At 43.0% G+C, this 23,304-nt stretch overlaps 1 protein-coding gene across 1 annotated transcript in view; it reads left to right on the top strand.

Moving 5' to 3' along the window:
- Positions 1-10,901: 10,901 nt before the first annotated feature.
- IL12RB1 (interleukin 12 receptor subunit beta 1) overlaps positions 10,902-23,304 on the top strand; it is a 30,995-nt gene continuing 18,592 nt past the window's right edge. Inside the window, exons 1-3 of the mRNA XM_069064138.1 lie at positions 10,902-11,193; positions 19,600-19,662; positions 21,033-21,147. Of these exons, the coding sequence (XP_068920239.1) occupies positions 11,151-11,193; positions 19,600-19,662; positions 21,033-21,147 (221 nt within the window). The 5' untranslated portion in view covers positions 10,902-11,150. The remainder of the gene's footprint in view (positions 11,194-19,599; positions 19,663-21,032; positions 21,148-23,304) is intronic.

The following is a 23,304-nucleotide window of genomic DNA, read 5'->3' as shown; positions in this document are numbered from 1 at the left end:
AAGAGCTCCCAAAGCCCAGGGGTTGGAGCCAGCAAGCGCTAACAACACAAGCCCAGGTGGACCTCAGCACTACCAGGGGAATCTGCAGACACCAGCTCTGCCAGCCACCAACTGCTGAGCCTTCCTGAGCTGTAGCCCAGGGCATAGAGGCAGAAATCTGAAGAGGCCAGACCACCCCTCCCCCACAGGTTACTCTGTGAGAGTCAGGGTAACACTGAGGGGAAACACTGAGAATCCTGGCCTTGGCCTCAGTCTAGACACCCAGAGGCTACAGCATGCAAAGTCAACAACCAGGCCCTTAGCTCCCAGCCTGAGAAATTAGGAAACAGGAAATTACAATGGGAAGGAAGGAAGCTGAGGAGAAGGGGAAGGTGAGAAAAGCAATTAGCGAGCAAGAACAACCAAATACAGAGGACAACATGGACTCTGTACTCACACCTGGGACCACAGAAGGAAACGTGAACTGCCCAAGAAAAGGAAGACACTGGGATTAAGAGGGGTTGGAGAAGGCTTCCTGTAGGAGGTGGCATTTTAGTTGGGACTTAAAGGAAGCCAGGGAGGTCAGTGGTTGAAATGGATGAAGAGTGTTCCAGGCATGGGGGTCAGCCAGAAAAAGTATCCAGGGCCAAGAGATGGAGTGGAACAGGCAGGGGGCCGGTGTCTTTGGATCCAAGAGTACGTGTCAGGGAGTTAGGTTATTTTGTGCTAAAGCACCTGAAACATTAATAGGAAAAACAAGACAGTCCTTGCACTCCACAAGCTCACAGTTAAATTGGGATATAACACATACACAGTAGGATTCAGTCAGGGGTTCAGAGCAGATGGAGAGGTCTGGAGGTCCCCAGGGTGATGCAGTAGGGTTTAAAGCAAGGTCCAGCAGGCCTTCAGATGCACTGTGGAGAAGGGGAGGTGGGTGGGTCTGGATGGTCAGGGCTACAGTGGGACTTTTGGGGGATAAAGGGTCTTTCTTTTTCTTATGACTATTAAGAGTCCAAGCTCTTGAAGGACTGGGTTCCCTCTTATTTAGCCTAGCCTCTCAGGGCTCTGCACAAAGCAGATACTTTAAAAATATTTGCTGAATTGGGAGGGGAGAGAGAATAAAGGATTCTTATACTAGAAAAGGGTTGGGAACCCCTGGTTTGCATCAAAGTACTGAAACTGAAGTATAAACTTCAGCAAAGGTACTGTCTCAATCTGTTCAGGCTCAGTGAATTGAGTAGACAGCCCTCTACTGGTCACTAGTGGTAGGACACAGAAAGGTCAGAGCTGAGAGGTCCCTTAGAGCACAGATGGTCAGAGCTGGGAGGGAGGGCCCTTAGACTAGAAGATGTTAGAGCTAGGAGGGCCCTTAGAACACAAGATGAGAGTTGGAAGGGATTTTTTAAAAATAAATTTTAAAAAGTTCTATCATTTTATTCTTAAATATACATATAATTCTTATTTATGTGACACAGTGGATAGAGTACTGAACAGGAAGACCTGAGTTCAAATCCAGCTGCAGAAACTTACTAGCTGTGTGACCCTGGGCAAGTCACTTAAGTTCTGTTTGCCTCAGTTTCCTCAATTGTAAAATGGGGGTCAAAATAGCACCTGCTCCCAGGATCGTTATGAGGACCAAAAGAGAATTGACTGGCACATAGTCAGAGCTATATAAATGTTATATTAGCTATTATTATTATCAGATGTATGATCCTGGGCAAGGAACTTAACCTCTAACTGCCACAGTTTTTATGTATTGGTTAAACAGGGATCATAATAGAACCTTCCACCCAGTATCATGAGCATCAAATGAGATAATACTTAAACATTTGCAAACCTTGAAGTGCTATATGTGTTAGATATTGTTATTATAGTATTATTTCTCTGAACTTAAACACCAAAAAAAATTCCACATACATAGCAGAGTACAAATAGAGCATTGTATAGGGAATCATGAAGCTCCATTTCATAGCACTTGCTTTTTAAAATAAAGCATTTTATAATAAATTCTACACAACACTTTCATAACTGTCTTGCTTATTGGTGTTTCATTCTGGTCTCTTCTGGGCATCTAAACAAATACTTCAATGGCCTTTGCTTTTTGAGCTCATTATTATTATCTCTGTCTCCCCCAACCCTTGTCCCTCCCATTTAAGAAAGAGAAAGAAAAATAAATCTTGCAATCTACATCGTAGTCAAACAAAACACATCTATACCATGGTCGTGTCCAAAAATGTGTCTCTGCATCTTGTGTTCATACCCCTCTGGGAGGAGGTGGGTTATATGCGTCATCATAGGTCTTCGGGTTGGTCATTCCATCTTAAAGAGTTCGGAAGTCTTTCAAAGATGTATTTCTTTACCATGCTACTTACTTTCTTTATATTTTTAATTTATTATTATATTATAAATATTACAATATTATATTATTATTTATATTGTTCTTCTGTTTCTGTTCCCTTCACTTTGCACAAGTTCATAGTATATTCCTATATCATAGTTCAGTCATGTCCAACTCTTCATGACTCCATTTGGGGTTTTCTTGGTAAAGAGATACTGGAGTGGATTGCCTTTCCTTCTCCAGCTCATTTTACAGATGAGGAAACTGAGGCAAACAGGGTTAAGTGACTTGCCCAGGGTCACACAGTAAGTGTCTGAGGCCAGATTTGAACTCAAGAAGATGAATCTTCCAGGCTCATCCCCTGTGCCACCTAGCTGCCCTAATAATTTGTTTAGCAGTTCCCTAACTTATTAGAACCCCCTTGGAGTTCTAGTTTAAGAGGGAGCTCTTTACCTTCCTCCCCAATACTTGATTGTTTCTTTGTTGAATCTGATGCATTTCTATACCAATCTGTTTATGTGGGTTTGTATATGTGTATGTTAATTCCCCTTTGTTTCAGATTAAGAATGGATATTGGATACCCTCATCTTTGGATCTTCTTGTTTACACTCATCCCAAGGATGAGAAATAGCCAAATTCTACCACTTCTTTCTCATCTCTACAATAGTATATTCCTTTTACCCTCCCTTCTCTTTCTCTTCTTAAATGCCTCAGAACAGAACCAACCCATCCCCAGGTCCTCCCTTTTTATTTAACTCCCTCGATTCACTTTGAGGACACATTTCTTCTCTCCCTATTAGAATGTTCACATTAGAGCATCTTCATACAACTCCTTCCAACGTACTCAAATCAGTGTGTCTTTCTAGGCTTCTATGGTCCCTTGTGCTTGTTTTCCAATTTTCTTGCTTAGCTCTGATCATTTCATCAGAAATGCTTGAAAGTCCTCTAGTCTACCAAAGATCCGTTTCCTGAACTCCCCTTATATTCAGCTTTGCAGGGTAAATTACCCTGGGGTGTGAGCCTACATCTTTTAAACCTTTTGGAATATTAGATCCCTAGACTCCCTCTTGTTTAGAGAAGAGGTCAGTGAACTGCTACCTAATGGTCAAATCCAGTCTCACCTCTCTTTGTATGGTCTATGAGTTAAGAATGGCTTTAACATTTTAAAATGTGTTTAAATACTTATTTGAGTTGTAAAGTGTTTAAAAACTCACTTAAAGTATTGAAATCATTTAAAGTATATACTTATATTGTTACATAAATTATTAATAATTATTATATAAATAGCTAAAGTGTTTAAATATTTTTAAATGAGGGTTTAAATACTTTTCAAAACACACTTGGAAATGCAAAAACCATTCTTAGAACTTACAAAAACAGATGGCTGACCATGGTCCCTTTAGCTATATATGGTTTGTCAACTCCTGGTTTAGTCTACAAACTTCTAGGTCTTGTGTGATCCTAACTGTGGGTTCTTTGGTACCTGAAATGCTTTTGTTGGATGTGGGAGTTCTAGATTTAGGTTATGACATTCTTGGCATTTTTCCTTCTGAGTTTCCTTTCAGAAGGTGATTGGTGGATTCTTTCAATCTTCACGTTGCCCTCTGGTTCTAGGAGATCTAGGCAGTTGGTATTTATGATTTTTCTGAAATATTTTTTCAGGTTGTTTTTTTTTTAATCATTATTTTCAGGGAGTCTCCTAGTTCATAAATTATCTATCCTTAACGTATTTTTCAGGTTGGTTCTTTTTTATACTAGGTATCTTCTATTTTCTTTTTTTCAATTTTTCTAATATTTCTTGCTGTATCATGGAGTCATTGATTTCTATTTGGTGTATTGTAGTTTTCAGGAAGTCTATTTCTTGGGTAAGGTTTACCACTTTATAATTTTTTTTTAAGCAATTGGGGTTAAGTAACTTGCTCAAGGTTACATGGCCAGGTGTTTCTGGGTGGATACTAAGTGTCTGAGCCCGGATTCTATCCCAGGTCATTCCAACTCTGGGGCCAGTGCTCTTACTTGCTGTGCTACCTGGCCGCCCCAACCACTTTCTAATTTAAACCATTTATTCTCCTTCCAGTTTTTTCCTCCAGGAATTTTTTTTCTTTTAATTCTCTTACTTCATTCATTCTTTTCTTTAAAATTAATTTTTATTGCTATATTTTGTTGCTACATCTCCAAAATTTTCCCTAGTATTTCTCCTTCCCCCCTTTTCAGAGAACCAGCCATATGACAGATATTTTGTTAAAGAAAAAAACAGGAAGAAGTGAAAAAAATCTGCAAAGTCCAATTCATAGACAAAAATCTGAAAATATAGGCAATGTTCAATACTTGTGGACCTCACACAAGTAGGGTGGAGAAGTCTTCTTATAGTTCATCTTTGAAGTCAGGCTTTTTCTTTGTAATTTACAACATTCATTTTTTATTATTTTGTGGTTGTTATTCTTTTCATTTTCATTATTGTAGTCATTACGCATATTGTTTTCTTGTCTCTTCTTACTTCATGCTGTATTAGTTTCATCATTTATTTCAGGTATTTATGTGGTCCTTTTAAAAAATCCATTCCCCCCCCCCCAAGTCACTTCTTATAGTTGTTATAGAATTACTCTTTCTTTTGGGAGATCTCTTTGGGAATAATTTTTCCTTATTGGTCAATGTCTTCTTGGTTTACTCATCTCTCCAGATTCAGTTCCTGTACAAGGGCTTCATTTACAGGTCAGACTCTGTTCCTGGCTGTACTTTTGGGTGAGGGGACTTTGCCCTGCTTGGTCTGACCCTGAGCCACTTGTGTTCCTGTGTGGGTGGGAGCAGGGGATGGGGCTAGAGTCTCTTAGACCTCTGAGATTCAGAACACCCTCTCTAGAGCCCTTTGTGACATTTCAGGACTGGGTGTTAGTGACCTTGAAGTAATATGGGTGGTATGGTTTTCCCTTCTGAGTACTTGTTGCTACATATTGATGGCTGCTATTTCCTGGGGATTCCAAGGTCTCCACCCTGGGGCTTTCTGATCAACATGGGACTTTTTTGGAGGGTGGAAAGTCTCTGCCCTTTCTGCCCCCCAGAATAGAGCCCCGAAGGCTACTCCTGACTTTGGTCTCACTGGGAGGCTGTTCACTTGTTTGCCTCTATTGTGGCTAGCTTGGCAGGCACTTTCTCTATTGCTGGGATTTTGACTGACTTTCGGTGCAGTTGTAGGAGGAAGGGAATCACTTGTTGTAGTTTCTCATTGGATTTTTTTATTACAGCTCTGTCAGATGCAAATTCAGGTTTTTGCTGTAGGAGGTATGTGGGAGGTAGGAAGTTGGCATCCATCTTGCCCTGAAGAACTTGGAGGGAGGGGTCTTAAAACCTAGAATGTCAGAACTTGCAAGGCCCTTAAGACAAATTGAGAAGGTCCTTGGGAGGGGGAAAGCCACAAACATTTATTAAGTGCCTACAGTGTACCAATCAGGGGGCTAAGTGCCACTAAAGTGATTTTCCTAAAGCACAGGTCTGAAGATGTCACTCCCCTACTCAATAAGTTCCACTGACCCCCTATTGACTCCAGAACTATTTGTCATTCAAAGTCTTTCATAACCTAGCTCCCTTCTACCATCCTTTTCAGTTTCTCTTTAAATTTTATCTTCCAGGGCAGCTAGGTGGCACAGTGAATAAAGCAATGGCCCGGGAGTCAGGAGGACTTGAGTTCAAATCCAACCTCAGACACTTAACACTTACTAGCTGTGTGACCTTGGGCAAGTCACTTAACCCCAATTGCCCTGCCTTGCCCCCTCCAAAAAAGGCAAAAAAAGATTATTTATTTTTAGTTTTCAGTATTCACTTCTATAAGATTTTGATCTCTAAACATTCTCCTCCTTTCTCCCCTCCTCCCTCCCAAGATGGTGTGCAATCTGATATAGGCTTTACATATACATTCATATTAAAAATATTTTCACATTAGTCGTGTTGTAGAGAAGTATTAGAACCAATGGGAGGAACCACGAGAAAGAAGAAACAAAAAAAAGAAAAAGCAAATAGTCTGCTTCAGTATGCATTCAGACTCCATGGTTCTTTGTCTGGATGTGGATGGCATTTTCCATCATGAGTCATTTGGAGTTGTCTTAGATTACTGCACTGCTGAGAAAAGCTTAAGTCTATCAAAGTCGGTCATTGCATAGTGTTGCTGTTACTGTGTACAGTGTTCTCCTGGTTCTGCTCATTTCACTCAGCATCAGTTCATATAAGTCTTTCCAGGTTTTTCTGAAGTCTGCCTGCTCATCATTTCTTGTGGAACACTGGTACACAACTTGTTCAGCCATTCCCCAATTGATGGGCATCCCCCCAATTTCCAATTCTTGGCCACCAAAAAAAGAGCTGCTTACCTTCCCAGTCTTTTTACATCCAGTGGCCCTGGCCTTCTGGCTGTCCCAGAAGCAAGATTCTCCATTTCTTGGTTCTGGGCATTTTCTCTGGTTGTCCCTCAGGCCTGGAATGCTCTGGCTCTGACCTCCCTGACTTCCTTTAAGTTCCAACTTAAATTCCTTCTTTTATAGGAAGTCTTTTCCAACTCTTTTTCATCATAGCACCTTCCGTCTGTTAATTATTTCCAGTTTATTCTGTGTACAGTTTGTTTTGTTTATGTTTGTTTGTTTGTTATCTCTTCCATTAGATTATAAGCTTATTGGGGGCAAGGACTGTCTTTTCCCTTTTTTTGTATCCCCAAGATTTAGAACATTGCTCATAGTAGGCTCTTAAATGTTTGTTGATTAATTTATTGACTTACAAATATTTGATCCTCACAACAACCCTGTGGGATGAAGCTGTGACCCCACTAGACCTTCAACAGTATAGGTAGCAATACCTTTCCATCCTTTCTGCTCCTCAGATTCTTTCATAGACAATCTCCATAGTGTGCTGGCAGTCATCCTTCCCTGGGCCCTTAACATGATGTTGGACCCTGTGCCAGCCATGCTCAGACTGCCTACGTGCTCCCCATTGCTTTGCTCCATCACCAACCTTTCAGTTTCCTGAGTGATACACTTCTTGGACAATGTCATTGATGTTATTCCTGACTCATGAGTCTTCATCAACATCATGATAACACCTACTCGTGCCTTTTGGTATCTCTTTATTCAGTAAAGTTTAGATTTTTAAGAGATTGTGAAATTTCCATATTTACTTTGCTGAATGATCCTGGGCAAGTAAACTGAGCCTCAGTTTCCTCATCTTCTAAAATGGGGGGAAACCACAGCACCTACCTTCAAGGATTTTTGTGATGATTAACAAACGAGATGAAATAGGTATTATATAAATTTTAGTCATTATTATTTGTAGCTGTAATGGGATTAATTAGGAGACCACCCCCCATTTGCTAGATTAGGGCACCTCCCATGGAGATGTACATGCATTCTGTGATCTTTCTCTGCACAGCGATATAGATATGTTAACCAGAATTATTATGACAATTATTATTAACAATAATTACATCAAATGCCAGATTTGGAACCTGAGGCCTTATTTTTTTAAACATAAATATGTATGTATACACACACATTATTGATAACTTTTGGCTTTCTATCACAGTCATTTGAATCCTTCCTTGTGACAACCTAATGGTAATGGTAATTTGACGATCTTCCCTGACCCTTACTAGGCCTAAGGGAATTTGAAGATCTTTCCTGCTCCCTAACAGGCTGAATGTAATCACATGGAGCCTGTGGTGGGAGGAGTTTGCTGAAGGGTGGAACAGAGGACACAGAAAGTTGGAAGTCAGAGCAGATAGAGCTTGAGGGAGGAGAGGAGAGAGCCAAGGATACAGCTAGGCCTGTGAGTGTTTGTAGGAAGGCTAAAGAATGGCATGGCTCTGTGCTGTGCTATGGTGTATTAATTTCCTTTTTGCCATGATGAATTAGGTTTCCTGGTGTTGGGATTTGGCTTTCTGGTGTCTGAATAAATGTTTTGCTTCTGTCTTCTATATGGAGTGTCTGTTATATTTTGTGATTCATAACTGTGCCGGCATATTCATGGTTGCCGTCAATGCTGTGAATATTGCATTGGTGCTACAGACGACAACAGCAATAAACAAAAATATCTGACTCAACAACTGCATCTGACAATGTAAATAGTATTCTATCCCCATTGTTCATGACCCCTTTACCATGACGAGAGAAGCATGTTTCATTATTTGTTTACCTGGGCCTTTACTGTCAACTCTTTTATTTTTTTTCCAATATATTTTATTACTATCTTTTGTTTTTACATAATCTCTATTTCCCAATGTATCTTTCCCTCCTCCCTCCTACTCCCCCTGGCAATCCCTCAGAGTAAAGAATAAAAAAGAGGGAAGGGGAGAAATATTTATTTGATAAGCACTTCACAATTATTATCTCATTTGATCCTCACAACAGCCCTAAGGGGTAAGTGCTGTTATTATCTCAATTTTACAGATGGGGAAACTAAGGCAAACAGAGGTGAAGAGACTTGCTCAGGGTCACACAGCTAGGAAGTGTCTGAGACAGAATTTGAAGTCTGTTCAGACTCCAAGCCCTGCGTTGTATCCAAGGAGTCACCTCATTGCCTCTAGGCAAAGAAAAAAAAAACAGTTCAGCAAAACTGACCAACTCATCAAAAAAGTCTGACATTATATTCTGTGTTCCTCCTGCGAAGCAGTGGGAGGAGCCTGGGAGGGAACTTCTCACATTTCTTCCCCAGGGCTGTGTTTGGGCATTACATTTTCACAGCATTCACTTTCGGTTGTTATTTTATGTCTATGTTTTACATTATTTTTTTTTTCAATTATCAAACACCATTTTTTTATCCCTCCCACCTTCCCTCTCTCATATAGGAAGGAGAGGAAGAGAAACAGAGAAACAGAGAGAGAGAGAAAGAGAAAGAGAGAGAGAGAGAGAGAGAGAGAGAGAGAGAGAGAGAGAGAGAGAGAGAGAGAGAGAGAGAGAGAGAGAGAGAAGAAAAAGAAGCAGAAGAAGAAGAGAAGAAGAGGAAGAAGAAGAAGGAGGAAGAGGAGGAGGAGGAAGAGGAGAAAGAAAGAAAGAGTAGGCAGCTAGGTGGTCCAGTGAATAGAGCACTGGCCCTGGAGTCAGGAGGACCTGAGTTCAAATACAGCCTCAGACCCTGAACACAAAAACTAGTTGTGTGACCTTAGGCAGGTCACTTAACCCCAATTACCCTATCTTCCCCCTTACAAAAAAAGCACAACAAACAAACAAACAAACAAGAAAGAAAGAGTAAAAGAAAGAGAGAGAGAGAAAGAAAACAGGTGAGCAGGCCCTGTTTCCACAAGCAAAGCCACAGGGCCACCACATGGTAAGTGATTTGGAGCACTGAGGGCTAGGGCATTGATAGCAGGCCGATTGGCCACTGAGTCACCAGGAAGGAAAGGAAGGAAGGAAGGATGGAAGAAGGAAAGAAAAGAAAGTAGGATAGATGGATAGGAGGAAGGAAGAAAGAAAGAGAAAGAAAAGAAAGAAAAAAAAGAAAGAAGGGAGGATAGAAGAAAGGAAGTAAGAAAAAGAAATAAAGAAAAATAAAACCCTTGTGACAAATATGTAAGCAGAGAAAACTGCTGCCCTGGCCATGCACCCCAAGCTTGTCCTGTTCTGTCTTTTGGCTATCACTTCTCTGCCAGGAGCATCCTTCCCCATGGGTCCTCTGGAGTCATGGCTTGGATCATTGGATTGATCCAAGTTCTTAGGACTTTCCAAACTGATTGCTTTTCTTGTTGTATAAGTTGTTCTCCTGGCTCTGCTTACTTCCCTCTGCATCGGTTCATGTGGGACTTGTACGAACAAGTCTTGCCAGGTTTCTTTGAGACCATCATTTTCATCATTCTTTCAGCACAATAGTATTCCGTTGCCTTCAAACATCATAATTAGTTTAGCCATTCACCAATTAATGGACTTTACCTTAGTTTCTGGTTCTTTGTCACTACAAAAATCAGATACTATATTTTACATCAGGAGAAACTGAGACCCAGAAAGGGGAATAACTTGGAAAAAGTCCAGTAAGTTCCAGAACCAAGACTCAAATTCAAGGCTCCATGGTTCTTTTTTGCAGCTGTCCTATAGCCATAATCGCTCCCTGGATTATAGAATCTTCTTTTTAGGGCTTCCTTGCCATCTAGGTGTGGCACAGTGGATAGTGTGCTGGACATCGAGTCTGGAAGACCTGAGTTCAAATCCTATCTCAGACACGTACTAGCTGTATGACCCTGGATATGTCACCTCACTTATGTTTGCCTCAGTTTCTTCAACTGTAAAATTGGGAACCTTAGTACTTATCTCTGAGGGTTGTGATGAGGACCAAATGAGATAATATTTATAAAGTGCCTTGTAAAGCACCTGACACACAGTAGGTATTTAACCAATGCTTGTTTCCTTCCTTGGAAATCTCGTTTGTCTTAATGGGAGTCACCCTCAGTGACTTCAGCAGGCTGGTGACTCGGGGGCCAATCAGAACCAGCCTGCTGTCCATGCCCTGGCCCTCAGTTCTCCAGATCACTCAGCGTGTGGTGGCCCTGTGGCTTTGCCCATGGCTGGTGGGTAGCGTGGGGCCTTCTCCCCTGCTGCCTTGACACACTTTCTTTCAGTTTTACTTTGACTAAAAGAGGGAGGGATATTTGATGTTGCCTTTTCTCCCTTGTTCTGTTTCATGCACAGTTGTAACATGCTTTTGGGTTGGGCCCCACCAGCTCCCGGTTTCTCTCTACAGAAGCACAGCTGATCGGCAGGGCTGCTGATGGTGAGCTGCCGCCCTTCCCGTGCTGGCCTGAGATACCACACTCGGGCCCCACCTGTGAGGACGGACTCCAGTCTCTGCTTTTGAGTCCCACAGGGAGAGGATGCTTTGGTTACTTCTCATTCTTGCTGTCTTGGCTCAAAGGGGTGAGTTCAACTGAGGGGAGAGAGTGGTTGTTACACCTGTGTAATATTTTCTTGTTTCTGAAAAGACAAAGGATAGGATGCTTCCTCTCCCAAAAGCTTGGGAGGTGGGGGAGACCCTAGAAAGCATCCTGGAGGAGGTGGGCTTGGAAGAAAAGGGAGGGTGTCAATAGGCAAAGGTGAGAATGGGGAGAAGGCATTCCAGGCGGAGGGACATGCATGGGCAAAGGGCCAGCATGTTTGAGAGCAATGGTGAATTGCTCAGTTTGAATTGAGCATACAGTAGGTTCATAGACTGAGATGGGAAGGACTTTGGGGTGTAGGGTTTAGTCTAACTCCCTCATTTTATGCTGAGGAAACTGGTTGCACAGCTAGTGTCAGAAAAGTGGGCATTTATTGTGCCTTCTCAATTCCTACTCTCCTATAATGAAGGCCTCTTGATATAGGAGAACAAGGAGACATCTGGATGGAAAGGTAATCTGGGGGCAGTCTATGGAGGACATTGCATTCCCGAACCAAGAACCTCAGCTTCATTCTAGCTTGGGAAATGACTTTGCTCATTTAAATCTATATCTGAGAGGTATTTTGAGAATGGGAAGGGACCTTTGGACCAGAGAGTCCAACTTTTTCATTTTACAAATGGGAAACTGAGGCCCAGACAGGGGATTGTCCATGGTTACACAGTGGCTCCAGTTTCAGGGGGAACTCTTGCTGGGACTGCGATTTCTCAGGGATATAGCAAATATAAAGAAAGCAGTGTTGTCATCAGTTCTAGGTCTAAAGGTAGGGTTTCTGTGGAGTCTGGAAAAATGAGAGGAAAAGGGGACTAAGGATTTTTCAGCCCTGCACTCTCCAGAAAAAAAGTTCTTCTGAAGGGCACCTTTGAGGCTTTGGGGCAGGTGGATGCCAGAATGGATATGATCTCCAGTGACCATAGCATCTGACTTGGATTTAAATCCAGACTCTTTCACTTGCTAATTGTGAGACCTTGGGCAAGTCATTCCCCCTCCTGGTGCCTCAGATTCCCCATCCAATTCCTGACAGATTTGCCTTTTGAGAAGCAGTATGGTATGGTATGGTATGGTGTAATAGATAGGGTACTGGTCTTAGAGCCAGAAAGACCTGGCTTCAAATCCTGTGTTAGACACTAGATATATGACCCTGGGTAAATCACTTAACCTCTCTGGGCTTCAGTTTCCTCATCTGTAAATTGGGGGGGGGGTGTCACTTGAGTCTAATACTCTGAAACATGGCATGCCCACTTCTACAAAGAAGAGAGAGAGGAAGGGCAATTGTTTTCTGAAGCATTTTGGGGGGTTGCTCTTCCAGGGATGAGGTCTGCAGCAGGGACATCTGGGGCATAGATTGATTCCTCGGTGACCGACCCTTCTTAGGAAGAAGGGAAAAGGACAGTCAGGAACAGGCTGGCTCAGGAAGGAGGTTTCCGGTTACACATCGATCAACCTCCACCCATGTCTTAGGGCCCTGGTGCTATGTGGAGGCTTTGGGGGAGGGGGCTGTTATGGGAGGTCAAGGAAAGTCAGTTGCAAACAGGAAACAGGATGTGAATGTGTGGGCTCTCGGGGTGTACTGCAAGTGCCCAGAGAAACCCCAGGGGCTCAGGATGCTTGACCTTATGGACAAATGGAGGAACTGAAGAGACCCCTGGGGGAAATCTGGGATCAGAGTTCAGTTAGCTATACTAATGAGCTTGGGAACCAATCAGGCTGGGCTGGGGAAGGCGCTTCCCATTACAGTCTGGCATTTGAAATCCTTTGCAGTGTGGCCTCCACCTCCCTTCCTAGCCTTATTTGACCTCTTGAAGTTCCAGTCAAACTGGTCCAGGTATTGTTCCCCATATACAAATTCTCCCACCTCCACACCTTTGCACGGCTCGGGTGCACTCCCTCCTCACCTCTGCTTTATAGAAAACCGAGCTTCCTCCAAAGCAGGGCTCAGGTGTTACTTCCTTCAGAAATCCATGTCTTGTCCAAACTTGACATCAGGACTTAGCCCAGTGCTCTGCACACATAGGTACTTAGTGCACATTCATTGGAGTTGAAGGTTTGCAAAGCACTTTTCTCACAATGGCCTTGTCAGGGCAGTCAGTCAGCTGGTCAACAAGCATTTATTAAGCACCTATTACATACCAGGAATTGTGCTACGCACTGGGACATGAGGAAAAGTAAAGGACGGTCCCTGTCTGTAAGGAGCTCACATTCTCATGGAGGAGGGAAGAGAGAGTATAAAAAGAATATGTATGTACAAGATAAATGTAAATGGTTATAAGTTCCAGGGTAGAGGGCAATGTATAAACAGGAGGTAATCTCAGAGAGAGGGAAGCTGGGCCTGAAGTCAGGACAACTCATCTTCCTGAGTTCAAATCCAGCCTCAGACACTTACTAGCTGTGTGACCCTGGGTAAGTCACTTCACCCTGTTTGCCTCAGTTTCCTCATTGGTAAAATGAGCTGGAGGAGGAAATAGCAAACCACTCTAGTATCTTTGCCAAGAAAACACCTAATGGGCTCAGGAAGATTTGGACAGAACTGAAATGACTAAACAATAACAAAAATCTTGGAGAAAAGACACCGACAACCAGAGGGACCAGAGAAAAACTTCTTGCAGAATGTGCTATTTGAGTTGAGTCTTGAAGGAAATGGGGGAAAGCAGGAAGCAGAGGTGAGGAGAGACAGCATTCTAATCATAATGTCAGCCAGGGCCATGCCTGGAGTCAGGAGTGTCCTCTCTGAGGAACACCAAGAATTTTAGAGTAGTCAGAGTAGAGTGAAGACTGGAAAGGGACCAAGGTACAAAGTGCTTTAAAAACCAACCTGAAGAATCTCCATTTGATCCTGGAGGTGATAGGCAACCTTTGGAGCTTGTTGAGGGTAGGGGTGGAGGTGGTGTGGTGGTGATCCGATCCCTGTGCTTTAGGAAGATGATGTTGGCAGTTGAATGAAGGGGAGCCTTGGGATTGGAAGACCAATCAGCAAAGATGTTGTCCAGGTAGAAATGACAAGAGTTGGTAACTGATTTGATATATAGGGTAAGACAGAGTGCCAAGGATGACAAATAACAAGGCTGAAAGCCTGGGTGACTGGGAGGATAGTGGTGCCCTCAACACTTACTGAGGAGTAGGAAGGGATACTGAATTTAAGATGTCTAGGAGACATCCAGTTCTAAATGTCCAATAGGTAATTGGAGATGTGAGACTGGCAGTTAGGGCTGCATAAGAACACCTGGGAATCGACAGCAGAAAGATGATCATTGAAGCCTTGGGAGCTCACCTTGAGATCACTGGGGGAAATAGAATGGAGGAAGAAGAGAAGAGGAACAGGATAGAGACTTGGAAGAAAGGGGAGAGTGTCAATGGGCAAAGATGAGAATGTGGAGAAGGCATTCCAAGCAGAGAGAGCTGCAGGAGCAAAGGACCAGAAGGTGGAAAATTGGCAGCATCTTTGAGAGCCATGGTGAGTTGGTCAGTTTGGATCGAGCATACAATAATAGCTTTACAAACTGAGATGGGAAGAACTTTGGGACATAGAACTTAGTCTAACTCCCTCATTTTGCATTGAGGAAACTGGCCACATAGCTAGGCAGTATCAGGAGCCTGGGTATTTATTGTGCCCTCTCAACTCCTACTCTGATGTATCTTATAACGAATGCCTCTTGATATAGAACAAGGAGACACATAGATGGAAAAACATTCTATCCATGGGGTACACCCACAGTTACTGGACATGACCTGGATGGAGATCCAGCAAAGGAGATTTAGAAGGAGGGGTCAGACAGGAAGAGAACCAGGACAACCTAGAGAGGCTTTATTATCTAAGGACCGGCTGCAGAGAAGTCAAAAGGTACGAGGAAAGACCATTCAATTTGGCAGTTAAGAGATCGCCGGTAACTTTGGAAAGGACAGTTTGACCTGGATCAGGAGGTGGGATGTCAGACTGCAGAGAGTTTAGAAGAGAGTGAGAGGAGAGGAAGTGGATTGTGGCTGGTTGCTCGTTTTGATACAAAAGGGAGATGAGATATGGGATGAAAGCTAGCGGGGATGGACGGAACAAATGAGGGTTTTTTTGAGCTTGGGGGAGACACGTAGACACATAGGCAGTAGGGAAGGAGCCAGTGAATGAGGAAAGATTGAAGATTAGTGATAGAGGGGGGATGACCGAGGGGGCAGTCTGGGGGAGCAGATGGGATGGAATGGGATCGCTTGTGTATGGAGAGGGCTTTTCATGTAGAAAGGGGTGAAGGAAGAAATAGTCTCAGAAGGCATCTGAGGGAAGTGAGGAGGAGGAGGAGGGAGCTCTCAGCAAAGGACCTCGATTTGGGGGATAAAGTATGAGACGAGGTCCTCAGCTGGAAGGAAGAGCCTTGGGGGGCTTGAGGAGGGTTGGGAAGGTTTGAAGCCCTGCAGTGTTGAGTAGTAGTGGATCTATTGGGAAGATGTAAAAGGATTGCTCTGCTGCAGGGACAGCCCAGCGGAGGGTAAGTATCGCATAAATTTGTAGTGGACCCAGGGGGCACGTTCTCATGGTTCCCTCCAGCTCCATTCTGGTAGGTAGTAGGAGTGCTGTTATCAATTTTATTTTACAGTTGAGCAAACTGAAGTTCAGAGAAGCTGAGCTATTTCCCACGGTCACACAGCTAGCCATTCTGAGCCCTGCATTTACAGGGAACAGCTAGCTTCCTCTGCCCCATGGGGACCCATCAGGTGTATTGGAATCTTAAAGTTGGAAGGAAGCTGAGCTTGGACAGCATCCAGCAGAATCCCTAGATATCTAAGAATCCTTTCAGAGGCAGCTAGATAGCAGAATGGATAGAGCACCAGCCCCAGAGTCTGGATGACCTGGGATCAAATCTGGGCTCTGATACTTAGTACCACACCCAGAAATAACTGGCCGTGTAACCTTGAACAAGTTACTTAACCCCAATTGCTTTAAAAAATAATAATAATAACAACAAGAACTGTTTGTTTATAGCATCTTAAGGCTTGCAAAGCATTTCCCCTATGAATATAATCTCATTTAATACACCTTAAAGACCCTATGAGCTCAGGGCCATTATTCACATTTTACAGAGTAGGAAAACTGAAGCTGAAGTCACAAAGCTAGTGAGTGTCGGAGATGGATTCAATCCTGAATCATCCGGACCTCAAGTTCAGAGTTTTCTCGGGGGGGTGGGATTCCACTAAATCAAATAGCTCCTAAAGCTGGCAAGGTAGAATGGAGGTGGAATAATGGAGAGCCTTGAATTTCACACCAAGGATTTTATTCCTTTCAGTGACCATGTGGAGCCCCTGAAGGTCTACTATTGGTTATTTCTGAAATGATACCATTTCCCTTAGAAATAAAGATCCTTGCTCAGCTATGGTGACAATAATAATTTGCTCAACCTTTATTAAGCACCTATCATGTGCATGCCCTGCCAGGTGCTAAGGATGCAAAGACAAAAGCCAAATAACTCTTTGTTTCAAAAGCTTGCATTCTGGGGTGGCCAGGTAGCACAGCGAGTAAGAGCACCGGCTCCAATGTTGAGAAGACCTGGGGATCAAATCTGGGCTCAGACACTTAGCACCCACCCAGAAACACCTGGCCGTGTAACCTTGAGCAAGTTGCTTAACCCCGATTGCTTTTAAAAAAAAAAAAAAAAAAAAAAGCTTGCGTTCCACTTGGGGCGTGCAGTGAAGAAGAGTAAATAAATGTAAGGTAATTTGAGGACAAGAGAAGTTTCAGGCAGGAGGTCCCACCTGAGCTGTGCCCCAAAGGAAGCTAAATGTTCTTGGTGTCAGAGGTAAGGAGGAAGGGCTTATACAAAGGATCAGGGGGAGAAGTGGCCCACCAAGCATGTCCTTTGACTGGGACTTAGTGTGTATGACGGGGGCATTATGAGATAAGAGTGAAGTCTGGTGCCAGACTGTGGAGGGTTTTTAATGCCAGGCTGGGGTGTTTGTATTTGTCATAGAGGCAGTAGGGAGCCACAGACAATTCTTGAGTAGTCCAGTGATTGTAGATCTATATCTGGAAAGCTCTTCAGATGCCACCTAGTACAATGTTATGTTTTACATATGAGGAAAGTGAGATCCAAGGAGGTTAAATGACTTAGTCAACATCACATACAGAGTAAGTGTGGCTCTAGTCAGACTTGTGTTTTAGGAATATGATTTTGGCAGCATTGTGGGGGATGGGTGAGAAGAGGGAGAGGCTGGATAGAGGAAGAGTCCACATGAGAGGTGATGTGAGGGTCCCTAAACTAGGGGTGTGGGTGGGTGAGCAGAGAGAAAAGTATGGATGGAAGGGATGTTGTAGGCATGGAAACAAAGAGACTGGGCAACTGGTTGGATGGGTGGGGTGAGGAAGGTGATGATTCTAACCTTGGATGATGGGAAAGATGGTGGAGCCCTCAATAAAAATGGGGAAGAAGAGAAGAGGGACATGTGTGTGTGTGTTGGGTTGGTGGAAGAGGAGAGAATGAATCCTGCTTTTAAGATGTGTGACAGGCAGGCAGCTGGTGATGCTGGATTGAACTTGGGACAGAAATTGAAAAAACACAAAGCCTGGAGAAGAGACTGATGGAGTTTTCACAAAGAGCATCCCTTCCTCCAATTTGGCTGTTTTGGGTAAAAGAGTGTCTTTAGAAGGATTCCATGCCTGATTAGCTCTCAAGGTGTACTCATAGGACTAATGATGATTGTAGCTGGAATTTCTACTGATATATATATATATATATACATATATATATCATATATATATATACGTATATACACAGGTTTATACACACACATATATGCATCTTTCACATCACTGCCAAAATTATCTTTTACAGTCTAGGTCAGACTATGACACTTAATATCTGTGACTTTGGATCAATTATTTAAGTTCCTTGGGCCTCAGTTTCCTTTTCAGTAAAATGAAGAGGTTTCCCATCCCTGGACTTGATGTTCTCTGAGGTCCCTTCCAGCTCTGGACCAATGGTTCTATCTAAGTTTATTGTTCAAAAATCTCTCAACTGCCTCCTTCTCAGGTTGCCTCTCTCTAAAGGTGTTTCAAGAAGTATGGAATGTGACCCAGCAATACCACTTCTAGCGTTGTATCCCAAAGAGATCTTACAAGTGGGAAAAGGATCCATATGTTCAAAAATATGTAGAGTAGCTCTTTTTGTGGTGGCAAAGAATTGGAAATCAAGGGGATGCCCATCAATTGGGGAAGGCTAAACAAGTTGTGGTATATGAATATAATGGAATACTATTGTGCTATATGAAATGAGGAGAAGATGGACTTCATAATAACCTGGAGAGACTTACATAAACTGATGCTGAGTGAGGAGAGCAGAACCAGGAGAACTTTGTACACAATTACAGACACAATATATGTGTGACAACCGACTTTGATAGAATGGGCTCCTCTCAGCAATGCAAGGTTATAAGACAACTCCAAAAGACTCATGATGGAGAGGGCTATCCACATCGAGAGTCTGAATGCAGATTGAAGCAAACTTATTGCTCTCTCTCTTTTTTGTTTTGTTTTATTCCTTCTTTCTCATTGTTCATTCCACTGATCATAATTCTTCTTTGCAACTTTACTAATGCTTAGTGTGAAGGTATTTGTAGAGCCTATATAGGATTGCATGCCACCATATGGGGGGAGAGGGGAGGAGGAGAAAATTTGGAACTCAAGGGATTGTGGAACTGAATGTTGTAAATGAAAAGTAAATAAATAAAAAAAATTTTAAGTATGAAACATGGAGTCAAGAAGGACCAGAATTTGAACCCCATTTTGGACACTCACTCTAAGGCCACTAGTAGGTCACAGACCCATAGATTTTGGGCTGGAGGGGACCTCAGAACCCCTTTAGTCCAGTCCCCTCATTTTACAGATGAGGAAACTTAAGCACAGAGAGAGATTGAGTGACTTATCCAGGGTCCTGCTGCTAGAATATGTCTGAGGCAGGATTGGATTAGCCAGCATTCAGATTTGAATTTAGTCTGAACCCACATCTTCTGAACTCCAAGCCCCATGCCCTATCCTCTATGCTACTTTTCCCACTCTAATGCTTCTAGTCTTAGTTTCTTCATCTGAAAATGGGAAGAATAATACAAAGTATTTCCCTCCCAGGATTGCGGTGATGTTCCAATGAGGTAATATATATAAAGTGTGTTAGACATTTGAAAGAGCCCATAAACATCAGCTATTAAGTAAGGAAAGGGGGTTGGGTTTTGGGACCTCCAGAATCTGTGGTGGCAACATGGGGCTCCAAACCCTTAGGGAGTGGGGTTTAGGATTATCTATAAGCCACCTGGGAGCTCAGCAGGGAGTTCTTCTGTAGCTTGGAGCTAGCTTGGAGCCCTAAACCTCACATTTAGTGATCCTGGATCCCTTCCCTGACACTTGTCTCTTCCAATACAGGTGAGGCATGCAAAGATGGGGAGTGCTGTTTCCAGGAGCTGCCCTTTGGGGAAAGAAGCTCAGGTATGGGAGGGGACGGAACCGAGTCCACAATTGTATAAGAAAACCTCACATTTCTACTGTACCTTCGTGTTAACAAAGAACTTCACATATCCTGTGCTGCTCATAATATCCCTGGGATAGATGTAGCTCAGGTATTAGGGTTGTCCTGTATGTGATGCTTGGGTAAGAACATGCTTGCTGTGAAATGTTTAGTAATCAGTTCTCTGGAATGGAGAGTGGGGATGATCTATACAGGACATACCAATCTGCATTATTAATGTCTCTCCATTGTTCTCTTAAGACAATCAATGAAACAATACATTCAGCCCTGATTGGTAACATCTGATGATTATGCACACCCTGAAAATTTAACAATCTACTCTTGAGAGCGAACCTGAGCTAGTTCAGCACATCCCAGTGCTTGGGGCACTCTGTGCGGCAGCAGTCCAAGTCAATTCATGTTCCACTATTTTTTTGGAGGGGGAAAAGGTAGGGCAATTGGGGTTAAGTGACTTGCCCAAGGTCACATAGCTAGTAAGCATTAAGTGTCTGAGGTTGGATTTGAACTCAAATCCTCCTGACTCCAGGGTCACTGCACCGTCTACCTGTCCCCTGTCCCACTTTTCTTAAGCACACCAGATGACAGCTGGACCCTGTATTAATTATCCTTCCATGAAGTATGATACCTACGTTATTCACCAGGTGGCACGCTCCTTGAACTATCCCCCAAGTCGCCTCAGCTCTCTAGCCTCCCAAAAGACTGCGGTATCCTCTCGGGTCAACAGAGAGTGCTCACTATACAAATTCTTAGACTATTGCCAACTTCTGTGTGTGGCTTCAAGAAGCTTGTACTCACCAGTTTAAACCCACAGTGCCCGGAGAAGGAAAGAAGATGCAACCAAGGGAATCAGGAAAGACTTTGAGAAGGAGGCAGCAGTGAAATGAGCTTTGAAGGAAGGAATCTAAGACTTCTAAGGGGCAGCTAGGTGGTGCAGTGGATAAAAGCACTGGGTCAGGAGGGAGGAAGACCTGAGTTCAAATCTAGCCTCAGATCCTTACTGACAGTGTGACCCTGGGTGAGTCATGTAATCTTAGTCTGACTCAATGTCTTCAACTGTAAAATGGGAATAATAATAGTATCCATATCCCCAACTATTATTAGTAAATTGCCAAACAAAATAATACTTATAAACTGCTTAGCATAGTGATTAGCAAGCAGTCCATACTTCCTTAGATGCTCATATCCTTCCCTTCAAGATGAGGAGAAAGTGCATTCTAGGGAGGCTGGAAATGGCACGGTTTGGTTGGGGAATGGCAAACTGGGCACTTCTTTTTCTTTGTTTTAAGGTCTTACCTTACAGACATAGGTTTCTTATGGTTTTTTTTTTCAGACTCAGTGGAAGGTCCAAAGGAACTACTTTGTTACAGGGTCTTCCCAAAGGGCTTCGAGTGTTCCTGGCAATATGATGGAGATCCCACCAATGTCACCCACTTCCTTCGATGCTGGTAAGTAGAATGCTTGAGAGGTTCATCTCCACCTATACTTCCCAATGTCGGAGAGAATGAGAGGATCATTAAGAACCCAACGCTCACAAATCACAGTGATCCTGGCCCAACACTCCCCTCAGGGGTTCTGGAACTTTTCTTGTGTCTATGGAGAACTCCTCAGAACATTGTTTTTTGATTTGTTTTTTAATACTGAGTCTCCCTATCTCTTCCATTCTGGAAGTGCAGGGGTTTCCTGCCCGCCCCACCCCCCACCTCCCCAGTACATATGCATGATCTTTGGATTGCTTCATTTTTGATCTGGGCCAATTAGTCTGTCCTTAGGCAGACCATAGTTCTTCTCCCCACCCCTTCATTCCTGAAGGTTCACCATATTGGTTCAGAACTTAGTGTGGGCAGCCAATCAGCTTAGCCCTACTGAAGCTCAGAATTCCTAAGTTCAAGCAGTCCTCCATATTGGGCATTACAGGTGTGTACCATCATGTCCACCTAGAATTGTGCAGAGAATAAGAGACAGTTGAGACCTGGATTCAAGATAAATTTAGGTGTGGATTTATTGATCAAGCCCGGACTGCCTGGAGTATACACCCAAATCAGGCAGCCCCAAATTGGGGTACATACAGTGCTTATAAAGGCTAAAACCACAAAAACCACACTTGGCGAGGGGAGCTAGTGTAAGCAATGAGGTACAGAAGCCAAGAACAGCCATCGGTTAGATCTATAGCCCACGGCTAATTTGGGAACATGGCACAAAGGTACAAGGGTGCAACCTTCCTGTGACAAGGGGTTTCTCCTAGAACAGGGAGGAGGGTACAGGGTGGAGAACATAAGGGGAGTAGAATTCCCCAGAACAGGCTTGGGTCATAGAACAGGCCAGGGTCATGTTCTGGGTGAAGGGTGTAGGGAACCCTGCTTGGTCAGCTTTCTGGGTGGAGACCTTGCTTGGTCAACATCCCAGAACAGGGTGGTCTCTTACATGAGATAGACTTGCCCCATGATCTCCATACAGACTTGCACCATGACCCTTGTACAAAATGCTGCTTCAAGGCTTACTGATTTAGGGAAGTACTAATTCAGGGAAACATCAGGGGGCAGGCGACTGTGCTTAGGGTAATTCACTTTTACCCAGGACTATGCCTTTAAGCTGTTACAAGCGGTTACAGGGTTTAGGACAAAAACTACAGATTTAGGACAGAAGCTAAAGGGGCTAAATGGTGGGCTTCAAATCCAATACAACATTCCCCACTTCTTTTAGGAGAGTGTTAAAGCATTGACTTATGGTGAACTAACAATTGTTTTTTAAAGCTGAGTTGCAACCCAAGGTTTATTGGGTGGGAAATTATAATGAGTTGGGTAAATTATGGCCACAGAAGGTGTTTTTATAGCTAATAATTTGACAGATTTAATACAGCTTTTAACAAAGTGAACTAAATAATTTAAAATGCAAGGACCAAAAAGTAGGATTATTAACAAAAGGAGGAGTGGGCCTGCCAGGGCAGACAGCCACGGAGTGAGCCAAGAGGATGAACTGAACAAGGACGAAAACCAATTAGAAGTTTTTTGTAATTTTTTTTTTTTTTTGGCCACAAGGTGTTGATGGGCAAGTGCTAGATTTTTTTTTGCATAATTCCAGAGAACAGAATGATGTTCTCAAATACTTAGGGTTACAAAGGAAACCAATTTTATTGAAATACAGTTATCAAGATAATTATTTTTAGAAGTTGCTGGACCCCAGATTAAGAACCCATAAAGGAAGCCATAAGAGATTGATTTTAACTGTTCTAGTCCTCTAGTCAGCATTCCCTCAGCCTCTTTGTCACAAAACCCATTGCAAAAAATATAAGAAAGGTCCCTGTAATTGAGCCCCTCCCACTCCCTAGGCTTCAGTTTCCCTATCACTAAAATCTTCAGGTTGGATTAGATTAAAGTTCTTCACTTTTGTTGTGTCTGGCAAAACCTATGGACCCCTTCTGGACTAATATTTGTTGCCCACATTTAATTAAAGAATATGCTAAATTTTATTAGAGCTTAGTGAAAATAAAGATGTGATTTTTTTTTTCCGATACAAGTTAGACCCCTGAAATCTCTCCACAGACTCCTTGTGAGTTCATAGATCCCAGGCTGAGGGCAACTGATTAGATGTTTACTAAGGGCCTT

The sequence above is a fragment of the Petaurus breviceps genome, unplaced genomic scaffold (genome assembly GCF_028583685.1).
Source record: "Petaurus breviceps papuanus isolate PSGF00001 unplaced genomic scaffold, PetGlider_PUasm1.0 103, whole genome shotgun sequence".
NCBI classification, from domain to species: Eukaryota; Metazoa; Chordata; class Mammalia; order Diprotodontia; family Petauridae; genus Petaurus; species Petaurus breviceps.
Note: the sequence above shows the minus strand (reverse complement) of the source record. Positions and strands in the feature narration are given on the sequence as shown.